Source organism: Populus alba, chromosome 9 (genome assembly GCF_005239225.2).
Source record: "Populus alba chromosome 9, ASM523922v2, whole genome shotgun sequence".
Lineage (NCBI taxonomy): Eukaryota > Viridiplantae > Streptophyta > Magnoliopsida > Malpighiales > Salicaceae > Populus > Populus alba.
Window position 1 is genome coordinate 6,443,283 of NC_133292.1, and position 12,332 is coordinate 6,455,614.

Genomic DNA, 12,332 nt, shown 5'->3' on the forward strand with positions numbered 1-12,332 from the left:
TTGAAAGATTAATAGCCCGCTACTAAATTTTTTTATTACATACATGTGTATATATATAATTTTTTTCATAATTACTGTAACTCTTCCCAAGTATTTTGAAACTTCAAGATCAACTAGAAGTTTTAAAATTGAACAGATGCTTCGTTATGCTTCAGAAAACTTGCTTGCAAAAATGACTAGAAGAAGTTAAAGAATTGAAAAATAAATGATAGACAAATCAACAATAATATTCATTTGAACAAGAGAAAACAACTCAAATCACGTGTGTAACGCCGCATGGCATACCTAAGCCTATTATTTACACCCTTGAGTTTTAGATGTAAGATGAAATAATAAAAAGATTTAATATGACCATATAATATTAAATCAAATAAAAAAACAAATACGACCGTATAGAGCGGGACTCACAAGAGATGAATTCATGTGCCTGGCGCTTTGACTTGAACTTGATATCTGGGCTTTTGGTTCCCTGAAACGATCTTGCTGCGTTGCTGCTCTGCAAAATCTAACTCTCTTCTCTACAACGCAACAAGCAAAAGATGCTGGGTGGGAAGTGTTCTCGAGCTTGGGAGCGATGAAACCTTTGCAAACTGCCAGCGGGAGCCATCCAGCTGAATTGAATTGGACGAAGGCAACAGCTAGCAAGGGCATGGGCTCGTTTTACCACCCCACCAGGCTGGCGATGCACCGAAGTGCCTTCAAGCAATCGATCATCGGCTCTGAAGGAAGTTTCTCTGATAACTCAGGTGCCTCTTTTGTTATGACCACAACGCCCCTCGTATTGGAATTTTTCCCAGTTCTCTTCTAATAAAAGATCCATCCTCTCATGGCTGGCTTTCAGGTAGAACATGCGAAGAGCACCAGATGAAAATGCCTATACCTGTTTTTTCGCTATTCTTCGAGATTTTTCTTTTCCTGTTCCTATATTTGATTAATGATAAGAAAGGGAACGCGAAGTAGTTTATAAAGTTTAAAAAAAAAAAAATTCGAATTCTAAAAACATATCGTTAAGTTGCCTAAGGTTTTCATTTACAATTTCTTCATTGTTTTTCAAATGAAAAAAAATCAAATGATACAATACTTTTTTTATATATACAAATACTATCTTGTAATGTAAGACTTTTTTATTTCAATTTTGTTAGTGTCATAATTTCAATTTTTATTATAAATCTAGTGCACTTTCTTTAGTTCATAAATATAACATTTTTTATGGTAATTTTTAAATTGAACAGAAAAATAAAATAGATTATCACAAATATAAAATATTAAAATAACTATTATAAATTATAACTTTGATTCTTTATGAAAAATAATAACGATTTTTTTTTTTCCAGTGCAAAAATTCTTCTTCATTCTCAACAAATAAACATTTTTTTAAAAAAAATTTTATTAAAAAAAAATGAAGAAAGCTATATAAAAAGAGGGAGCTTTTCTGTCCCAGAAAAACCTCTCATTACAAACAGATAACCCATTTAATCTCCTAATGAAGCCAGAATTAAATTATCCCAACACCTGAATCTTATCACTTACTATGCAGAAGAGCAAGCACAGATGCAGCTACATACATTTACACATCATAAAAATAGGTTCCCTAACAACGTGCAATCTATGATGAAGGTGCGTTCCATTTCTTATTGAATTGCGAAAAAGTTGAAATTAGCAAGTGGGAAATAATTCAAGAATTAAACCTTTTGGATAACTCATTTTCCAAACAGGAAAAAAATAGCCTTCATTTTCTCAGGACCATATCCGTCAGAACAAACGAGTTTCTATCACAGATAAGTAAACGGGGAGTAGAATACTCTCAAGTCTCAGCTTCAAAAGGTCAACGATGTTAACATGTAAAATATAATTAAGCACGTGTTTCCACAAGCTTAGCTTGATCAATTTAATGAAACGCCGGATCCATAGGTTCACCCACATAACAATCATTGCAGTAATTGATCCAAAAAAGAACCAGCCATTGTAGTACAAAGTATAATTATATACAAAACTAAGCTATTGAAATTGAAAGCGATCATTTTGTCTCAGATGGGGTATCATGCGATGGTTGATTTGGTGGGGAAAAATGTAACCTTCCAGGATAAATAAGAAGTCAGATCCATCTCAACATTTCTCCTACAAAACTCTGAAACAGGTCGGTTATTACAATTGATCTTTTTCCTATTCTTTATCATTCTCCTTTGTTGAACAATCTTCTTCTAAGCAGTAATATGGGATGATCACGATAAGAAAAATATTACCATGGCCTCACCCAGATGCTCCAGCAGCACGTTTGTCACATTCACCTTGTTCTTCTTTGGCAAACTCCTCAATCAATTCACACTGTCTTGGGGTCAAAGTCCTGTAGCAAACATATTTTCTGTAAGGCATTGTCTATAACACAAGGAACTATCCGGCCAAATAGATGGCTATATTTACAATATATATTGTGTTGTCCATATGAACCCTTTGTGGATTATGGGCAAAACACAATGACATGGGATAATCACCAGCAAAGATCTTTCTTGAAGAAAACATCTCGACATATCATTCATCCATTTCTGGTAGTAGTGGACAGGCAGCAAATATATATAAAAGTTAAGCATGGTGAAATAAACTGACAAAGGAATGAAAACTCACGTTGGAATTTTGACATTGAAGTGCACAAACTGATCACCAAATGAGTAAGAGGCCCGTGCTTTAATCCCTGTCAGAAAACACCAAGAAGTTCTTCCTTTATTTCAGACCAAGGCAGAGTAGTAGAGACCGACCAAAGAATACAAAACACACAGCACAACTGCACATATGAAGGAATAAAGAACATCACCGAGAAACACAACAAAAACTGCTGAGGCTTTTCCAAATTTATCGTCATTAATTCCATATTTTACAAAAAATTACAGCAGATTTGAATAAGATGTGAAAAGAGGAAACAAAGGCCAGTTTAAAAAATTTTAAGTCTAAATATCCAGAATGCAAGTACAAGAAGCCTAACAAGAGGGATCCAGCCAAATACTAATCTTTAAAGGAAAATGTCAGATAATTTTTTCCCCCAATATTCTAGTTATCCCTCATCATATTGAATACCAAAATGTGCATAAATCTATATATCTTAGGATTAGGGCTTCATATAGTAGTAGTAATTAACCACAAGACCACAAAAATCATATCTTGTAAAGCAAGAGAAAGAAGAAATATATATGCATGTGCGCATGTGTGCGTCATCAGTTATCAATGTGAAACATCTACTAAAAAGGGAATGCATAAAAAAAAAACCACATGCTTACAGTATAGATAACCAGAAAACCTTGAGCAGACATATAGCAAAGAAAGATATCTAAGGCAGGAGTAAGGAGAGCAAAAATTGCATTCATCTCACCTTTATTCTTCAGAACCACCTTCTGACCAGGTTGGGTGCCAGGGCGGACCTGAAAATATAAAACATGTTAAGGTGAACAATGAATTGATTTATTTTTTAGCATAATCAAATCAAGCAAAAAGATTACAACCTTGAGTACAACATCTCCTGTGAGAGTTGGAACTTGGATGGTTCCCCCCAAAATTGCCTGCAAAAGAGCAATTGAAATAAATTTTGCATCTGGCATGGATGCTAAATGGGATTTTATGTTACGACTTGTGACTTAGGTCTATAACAAAAAAATCTGCAAGATTTATATGTTTCAACAAGAAGACCATCTGAACTGAGTACTACATTTTGTTTAACAAGTATACAAATAAAGCATTACCCATAACTTAAAATAATGAAAGAATTTGTAAATGAGAACCTTGAAATGCACTGAAACACATAGATAACAGGAATGAATTCTGTTCATTAGAATCTTAGTGTTTTTCTAAAACCATGAAAAAAAGAGTTTTTACCTGGGTAATGCCTAGAACAGCATCAACATGAATGTTAGAGCCTTCTCTTCGGAAAACAGGGTCTTCCCGGACCTGTGGAGGAGGGAGGAGGAAATTCATAATGACTTCAATAACAAAATGGGATAGATGCAATAGGATCGGGGGAAGTTGACAAGTATCGGATGGGAACAGAGTCTAAGCACACAAAAAGTAAACAAGCAGAAGAAAGAATGAAATGGAAGAAAGTAAACCACCTAAAAGCAAAAATTTCAAAGAACAATCAATTACAGTGGAAAAGGACAGCTACAAAAAAATGTTCCTTAAAATGTCAACTTTCTACATATCCAATGGGGACTTCACTATTTCAAATGTTGTCATTACCCTGCATTAAATCCAGCAGACAAGGTGGATCAATCCTCCATGTCACACTACTCTTCTATTTCTTGATTCCCACATCCAGCTTGCTAGGCAAGCAATGACTATTGCATAACCATTTAAAATTCAATAAGATAACAAAACTCATCCAAGAGTTTGCCAGCAGCAAGGCAATTTGAAAACTAAAATGCTACAGGCTTCTTGTTATAATGTGTGAATGCAGTAAGATTGACAACCATCCATGCAAATGAAAAGGGTAAAAATCACAAAAAACCATGCCATGCTAAATAATGCTGCAAGGAAATGACCCTGACCTTTTTCTCCATAACAAATTAGAAGAGGACTTGATGTCAAATTACTAATTATTAAAAAAAATTTATCTTTGTCGATAATGCATCGTAAAACATCACACAAGCAAGCAAAGAAATAATTAACACAACATGCAAATATAGCAGCACAACAATATTAAATAAGGAGGGAGTTGAATTACCTTGATTGTAACATAGAGATCCCCGGGTTGATTTTTCTCTGGATCTGCTCCGCCACTTCTAGGGAGCTTCATAGTCTCATTGTCATCCACTCCTGCAGATGCCAAGAAACTCAAAGTCAGTCACCAAAACCAATAAAAAGTTCTACGCAGGAAAATGGACAACCATATCTATAGACCATTTTCATGATGTTTCCAGAAATCAGAAGTTGAGTTCATTTGAGGATGTCACTATATTCCATCCCTAATACATATCTGGAAGTAAAAAATAGGACTGGACAGTAATTGATTGTTTAACACAGGGAATGCGGTGGACAAGTAGCTCGCTTTATCCCCATTTATTGTTTTCTCTGGTTGTCAAAATGGTTCTTGTTTAGAATTGAATTTAGCCTTGCCTAATCAAGTTTTTTTCTTTTGTCAAAGGAAATATGTCAATTTTGTATATTAGTTCATAAATGGTGTGAGGATCTCAGTGGAGTTTATTTTTCAAAGATTAAATCAGAGCCCTGACTCAAAGCTATCATTGTTTAGGGCTCTTCCATCCCACAAATAGAAGATACCTAGATCTAATGTTTGGCACTAATTTAGCATTCAGTTTTGATTTCTTTAACTTTATGGTTCAGTCTAGCACCCAAGAACTCAGGGTTGAGAGAGACATTGACTTTTATCTCTGGCTTATTTAGCTTCTAACTGCTTTGGGTACCATAAGGAACAGATCTAGAAAAGCATTCAAAGAAACGAGCACATTGTTCCTGTTTCATATGAAATGCCTAATTGAGAGAAAGAGCAAAAAACAAAAAAAACTGTGATGTGCCATTGTAAGACCATGTTGTGTGGAGCATGTGAGAGTGCTGACCAAAGACAGATAATAAGGCCACAAAATCATACAAGGCGGGAAATTCAACAAGATGCTTCAAGATCTACAGACAAACCTGTTGGAATGTTCAATGAAATTGTCTTTGATCCTCTCACTACTTTGCGTCCATGGCAAGACCTGCAAAAACTCTGGCACCAAGAGTAGAGAAGCATATGCATTAAATTAAAAGATAAAATCAAAGGACTAAGTCCCATTAAATAATCAAATTTTGGAAGAATAATTTAATAAATCACATTACTAGGCTGTCTACTGAAGAACTTCCAGGCTAGCTGTGGTTCATATAGAAGACTAGAGGTAAACCATAAACCCACAATTAAAAACTTCAACAAAGTTGCAATTTCCTCAAATTTTCTTATCAAGAAAGCAAGGTTTCCTAAAGTTTTTGAAAAAAGGGGTTGCCATAGTATATCAAATCTGCCAGATTGCAGAATTCAGAAGCCAAAATTAATGCAACTATATACAACACTTTAAAATAAAAATTTCTACACTGGTGCCAACGTACAAAGTAATACCTCTTCAGGTTGCTTCATGAAGAAAGAACAAGTTTTATTGCTTCCCAAAATTTTGCTTATAAAAAATCAATATTTCCTAAAATTATTTAAAGATGACTTGCAGAACCCAGAGGAAAACAAACATCGAGTACCATACCGAAACAGTTTGCCCAGTTCCACCACACTGATCACATGTCTGCTGAAAACTGAAAAATCCCTTTTGTGTAGATATCTGCAAATGTAGGAAATGTGATTTGTTACATAGGGAAAGCACCCAGTATTTCCAGAATACATAACACCATCAAACACTTCTGCAAGTGAAACTAACCACGCCTCTGCCTTTACAGCGTTTACACATTTGAGGTTTTACTCCTGGAGGAACACCTTCTCCACCTGGGAAAATGAATAGAAAAAATCAGACCAGGCCCACTCTCTTAAGAAAATACAAGAGGAGAGCTACAGTTATGAACTAACAAACCCCCCCCCCCAAAAAAAAAAAAAAAAGGGAAAGCTTAAGCTTAAGCGAGGAAAATAACCATACCACAAGCTTCACAAGCCACATCAGTCTGAAATGTAATAGTTTTGGTGCATCCCTGAACAGCTTCCATGAAGGAAAGTTCAATGGAAACCTACACATGATGGTTTTAAAAAGAAAATGGAAGTCAAAATTAACTCTAGACCAAAGGAGAGAGCACCAATCAACATGAAAGGAATTTATAAGAACCTTGACATCTTGGCCAGCAACATTCTGTCTAAATATATTGCTGAATATCTGATCTCCATCAACACAAGTGGTGGCATCATGCACATAAAGACAGCATGTTAATTTCAACTATGAAGGTCAAATGTTTAAAAGACCCCACCCCCCCACCTGAAAAAAAAAGTTACTAGCAAATATATTTCTCCTTGTATTGCATTAAACAGCCATTTTGTGGAAATTTTATAAGAAAGCATACTACATAAAGTCTTATACTACAAAGCAGCAGCAACAGTTTAATTGTACTGCTGCTTAATTGTTATAGAGGCATAACAATGACAGCCCTGCTCATTTCAGCCAACAATTTCAATTTCAATTTCAACCCCAGTAGTTTGCAACTCCACGGAATGTAAGCTCTTGCCCTAAGAAAAAGGCCACCCTTATTTAATTTAAGCTTCAGATATGAGGAATTAAACCATGAGATAATTCACAGTTGAAGAGAAACTATTGAGTTTGAGAGAATCAAAACAAAGAAAAAGGAGCTAGAGAGTAATTACATCTTCCATTCTGAAGAAGTCACCAAATGGACTCTCAAATCCTGGTCCACCAGGCTGATAATTATCTTGGTTTTCAAATGCGTCATGGCCTAGCTATAAGTTTGCAAATATAATGCAAATCAGTACAGATATAAATAGATGAGGAACATTAAATTATGTATTGTATAAAAACGCGCTTGCAATGAAGAGAATTTCAATGTATTCTATGGATAGAGTGCCTTCAAAAAGGGGGGGGGGGGCAGAGATAGAGAGAATATAGCAGATGTGTGCATGCAAAGGTTGGTGTTCTTTTTCTCTTAAAAAATATAGTTTGCAAAGTATGTGAACTTCAAACCCTAACAGGATCTTACATTCTTTTAGTGAAGGAATGCAGGCCAAAATGAATAATAAAATTTAAAGACAACAAGAGAATATTCGCATATTGTATAGAATAGAAAGACAAGCACACGAGAATGTTTAACATACACCACCGAGATGGTATGGTTTCAAGTAAACTGAGCAAAAAGAATGACCTTACCATATGCTTGGGTTCCAGTGCATGGAAACTTAAAAACAAATGTAATTGTCCCACCAACTAACCTATCTGCCCACTAAAATCCCCTAATGTTCCAGATTAAGCCCAATCTTCAAGCTAGAGCAGATGCAATTATTCTTCTGCAAGAATGAGATCCTTAATTGTTTTTGTGGTAAGAAGTTAGCAACTCCTATTTGAAAATAAAACTTCATGTGGGCTGGTTCAGAGACAAGGCTTGACAGTTCTCAAAATTACAGATAGAAATTGCTTTCGCAGGTTGACAGTTGAAAACTCAAGCAAAATTATCATGGTAATGGATGCTACAAAACGAAATTCTAGATTATTCTAACAATGACCTATCCACTACAAACTAGAATCTTTCAATTTAAACCATGAGAGAGCTTCTGGATGTGCTAATTAGTTCTTTCCCTGCCTAAACTTTCAATTTTATTTCACCACTTGACCTTAACTAAACATTACTCCAGCACTCTCACACTACTAGAAGCACCCATCCAACCTCCCAAAAAAATAAAAGCTGCCAGGTGAACACTTTAGCTTGTTCCAACCATCTGGCTTTTTTTTTACTTACATTCTCATTTACAATCCTAAATCTAAAAACATAGCTAAAGTAAAAGTAATTGTTGAGATCGACTAATGAAAAAATGGATTGCTACATTCATCACCAGACTCTGTATAATGGGATTGCTAATTGCATCCCCAGACTATTTATGTAAACACCTACATATGTCACCTTTCTCTATTGGCTAATTGTAGTTTATGGATTGGAGGATTTCAACATGCATGCATGTCATCCCAGTTAAGAGCTATAAATCCTCTTTCAGTTATTGCATGTTTTCAATCATTCATTGATATTGTATGCAACTTGGTCATGAGCTATAAAGGCATGCATTTTCCACTTATTCAACAAATACACAATTAAAATTAAATATGAAACCTGATCATATTGTTCCCGCTTTTGATCATCTTTCAAAACCTGCAACATAACCAACGAAATTTATCCATTCAGTATTCTATGTAACTTTGAGGAAGAGGCAAAATTCTGTTCTGCAAAATGTACCTCATAGGCCTTTGAAACTTCTTGAAACTTCTTTTCAGCTTCAGGGTCATCTTTGTTTGTATCAGGATGGAGCTTCTTTGCCAGCTGCAGAGTGGTACTAAAGTAAAATCAGAAAACATAAATGAAGCTTAAAAAAAAAAGTTGTCAAGTAACAGCTGCATTGTTGCAATCTTATCACGATACAGAGTAAAAACATGAATGTATGGACCAAACACCCAAATTACAGAAAAAATAATGCAGGAGAGTTGCAGTATTTGTGCTGAAATATGCAAAGATTAAGACAGGTATGAAGAGAAAACCTACCCCATAATAAGCTTTCTTTATATCAGATGCACTAGCATTCTTGCTAATGCCAAGCACGTCATAATAATCTTTGGACAAATGAGCTGGGCCAGAAAAAAAAAAAAAAACGTACATTGTTAGCTACACAAAATGCCCAGGAAATATTTTAGAATACAAAACTAGTAATTAGTAACATCACAAATGTTGCAGCAATTTCAGTGTCAACAAAACAAAACTTGTACCAAAAAAACACAGTCAGGTTAGATTTAAAAAGAAAAATACTAAAAGCAGAGCAAGTAAAATACCAGAGCCATGAATTGACCTCGCAGCACCAAAATTTGCATTTAAAGCTCCCAATAGCAACCAATTTTTTTGGTTAACTGCAAATTTCAAAGCACACAAATCAGAACACGCACCCCCAAAAAAAAATTGTTGCAAAGAAAACGAACAGATTAGAGAAACGCATGCATAATTCAGACTCTCTAAAGCTTAATCCACCACAATTTTATAGCTTTTGAAGCCCAAGTCGTTGAAACAACTCAAAAGTCCAAAACTTTAAACTTTCCAGCTAACCAAACAAAGAATCTTAAAACAACCCATCAAATTAAATAAAACACGAAGAAAGCAAATAAAACAAGTGCAAGCTACCATTTTTATGAGTGTGATTGCCAATAGACCTAATAGGATTATAAACCCCAGCAGTACCGCTCAATCTCCTAAAACTCCCACTTAGTACACTCTTGTATACCTGCAATTAAAACAAAATTACACAAATTAGAAATGTACATTAAAGCAATTCGAAAATAATTGCAAATAAATAATCAAAGTCATACGGAATCAGCAGGATCTTCGAGGAGGTTGAAGGGGAGAGAACGGCGAGCTAGCCAACCAACAAGCTTGACGCCACGAGACCGAACCATTTGGTGGGTTCTTTACTAGGGTTTCAAAAGTCTTTATTTTTCTAGCAATTTATGTGAATTGGGGAATAATTAGAAAGTTCGGTTCTTTTTTGGTTTTGGGATTTTTTGGGTGGGGGCTTAAACCCTACAATAGCCCTGGTTTTTTAGATTGGAAAGGTTCTCGGAGTTTGAGAGGAAGGGAGAGGGTTGTTTTTGTTGGTTTTTTTAAAGGAATCTAGAAACTGGAAAGACAAAACCCTACGGCTACGAGGGCACGGGCCAATCTTGTTGGAGACAGGCACCTTTTTGTGGTGCATTTGGTCCCTTCCGTGATACTTTTGTTACAGTTTAGTCCTTTATTACTCGTTCTGACATCATCATCTTATTTTCTATTTTGTAAACATTTGCTTTTTCTTCGGTGAATCATAAAATGTGTTTTAATATTTTAATATCAAAAATAATTTATATATATATATATATATATTATTTTAATATATTTTTAGATAAAAAATAATTATTATCATATTATAAAATAAGCGATATTTATTTAAGAGATATACGATATTTAGAATTTATTTGAAAATATGGTGCAATCACTTTTTTAAAATTTTAATTCTTTTATTAAAAATTATTATTATTTTATAATTTAGATTGTTTTAATATAATGTTATCAAAAATAATTTTTTAAAATAAAATATATATATTATTTTAATATATTTATAAATAAAAAATATTTTGAACTTAATCATTACTATCTCAAACAATATATAATTGGGGATTTAGCCTCCTTCTGATTAAAGGATCATGATTAGACAAGTAAAAGTAAAGAGACTAAACTAAAAGTGTGTTGAGGGAGAGGTCCAGGTGCACCAATAATCTGCTACGACCAACAAGTGTGTTGATATTTGCACTCGTGCTTCTCGTGTCACATATGTGGTGCTGTATGTGTCAATAAACCTTAAAATATTTATTTTATACCTTCATTTTCTCCTCTTCTTTTTTCTAAATTATAATTTCTTCTCGATAATTTATTTTCTTTGGATTGTACGATTTCAAATTGTCCGGCGCTGTGTTGCCAGTGGGGTTTTTAGTTGATTTTTAATATAAAAATAAAAAGGTATCAATAGTGTTATGGATGCATTTTTTATATTAATAATTTCTTTAATTGAAGAATATAAATTTAGTATTTGAACTTAATAAAATTAATTTAAAAATAAATAAACTATTAAATTATGAATAAAATTATTCACGCTGGTTGGATATCTAAGCAAAATGCTACAGTCTCATTAAAAAAATAAAAAATAAGTATTCATGCAAATATTTTACGTCATGTATTCTTTTTATTTTTAAATGTTTTCTTTTATTTATTTTAAAGGTTAAGTTTGGATGTGATTTTGGTAATGTAAATGTATTATTCAAATACAACTTGTTAATCTAAAATTTAATAGAAAAAGATCAAGTATAAATTATAATAATTTTTTTAAAGGAGAAATTATATAAATGATTGAAAAGATTAATTATAGTTTATAAAATTAAACCAAACATTTTAAAACAATAGAGAGAGTATTGATGAAAATAAATTTTAATAAAAAATAAAAAGTCATGTATTGATTTTAAAACATTTCTTTAATTGAATACAATGAAACTTCATGAATGAAGTTTTTCCACCCTCTTTCGACAATGTAATAAAAATGGGCCCAGTTTTTATGTTAATCTTGGTTTATGAATTAAATTACCCATGTAAATTCATATAACCTTTTTTAAAACTCTCAAAAAAATTGAGATAAGTCTAGCTTATTTTTTTATTTTTCATTGTTTAGAAAATAAAAAAAAATATTTTCCAACTTTAAGATATTTTAAAATCATTTATGAAAGTGGATTGAATTTTCACTAGCATCCGTGGAAAATATAGTTGAAAGTATCAAAATAAGAATTATTAAAAAGGGATTTATCCATCAATGTTAACGGTCAAATCAAACAAAGGGGGGATAGTATTTTCCTAAAACATGATAACTAAAAAAAAAATCCCTTTTAAAATTACCAAAAATGGCCATTAAACCCAATTTAAATTTTGACAGGACGAGAGGTTATCATAGGATAAAAAATAGGGGTAATTAATTTCAGATTAAATCGACTTTTATTAAAAAAATAATAACTAAATTGATTATTTTTTTCAAATAAAAAACCAAAACTAGTTTAAATTGATCTATTTCAGTTATTTTAGAATAAAAACAT

At 33.2% G+C, this 12,332-nt stretch overlaps 1 protein-coding gene across 3 annotated transcripts; it reads right to left on the bottom strand.

The window, feature by feature from the left end:
* Positions 1–202: 202 nt before the first annotated feature.
* Positions 203–10,362, bottom strand: LOC118027660 (chaperone protein dnaJ GFA2, mitochondrial-like). Of its 3 annotated transcripts, none has more exons than XM_073411379.1 (19): positions 10,032–10,362; positions 9,847–9,946; positions 9,504–9,578; positions 9,220–9,302; positions 8,917–9,000; positions 8,794–8,832; positions 7,325–7,417; positions 6,795–6,842; positions 6,612–6,699; positions 6,399–6,463; positions 6,228–6,302; positions 5,635–5,707; positions 4,706–4,797; positions 3,862–3,933; positions 3,492–3,548; positions 3,362–3,410; positions 2,623–2,689; positions 2,244–2,344; positions 203–921 (listed from the first exon to the last, which is right to left on the bottom strand). In XM_073411379.1, the coding sequence occupies exons 1-18, from the start codon at positions 10,116–10,118 to the stop codon at positions 2,251–2,253; spliced, it is 1,341 nt and encodes a 446-aa protein (XP_073267480.1). In that variant the 5' UTR covers positions 10,119–10,362; the 3' UTR covers positions 203–921; positions 2,244–2,250. The 3 variants fall into 3 exon arrangements, with proteins under 3 accessions (XP_073267480.1, XP_034886954.1, XP_034886953.1); XM_035031063.2 differs by lacking the exon at positions 203–921 and adding an exon at positions 1,817–2,128; XM_035031062.2 differs by lacking the exon at positions 203–921 and having other exon boundaries at positions 1,817–2,344; positions 10,032–10,361.
* Between the last annotated feature and the right edge of the window lie 1,970 nt (positions 10,363–12,332).

Coding starts and splice junctions, on each gene's coding strand:
- LOC118027660 (XM_073411379.1), bottom strand. CDS start 10,118: ATGGTTCGGTCTCGTGGCGTCAAGCTTGTTGGTTGGCTAGCTCGCCGT. Junction 9,579..9,846: donor CAATCACACTCATAAAAATG/GTAGCTTGCACT, acceptor TGAAATTTGCAG/TTAACCAAAAAAATTGGTTG. Junction 2,345..2,622: donor TTCAATGTCAAAATTCCAAC/GTGAGTTTTCAT, acceptor TGTTTGCTACAG/GACTTTGACCCCAAGACAGT.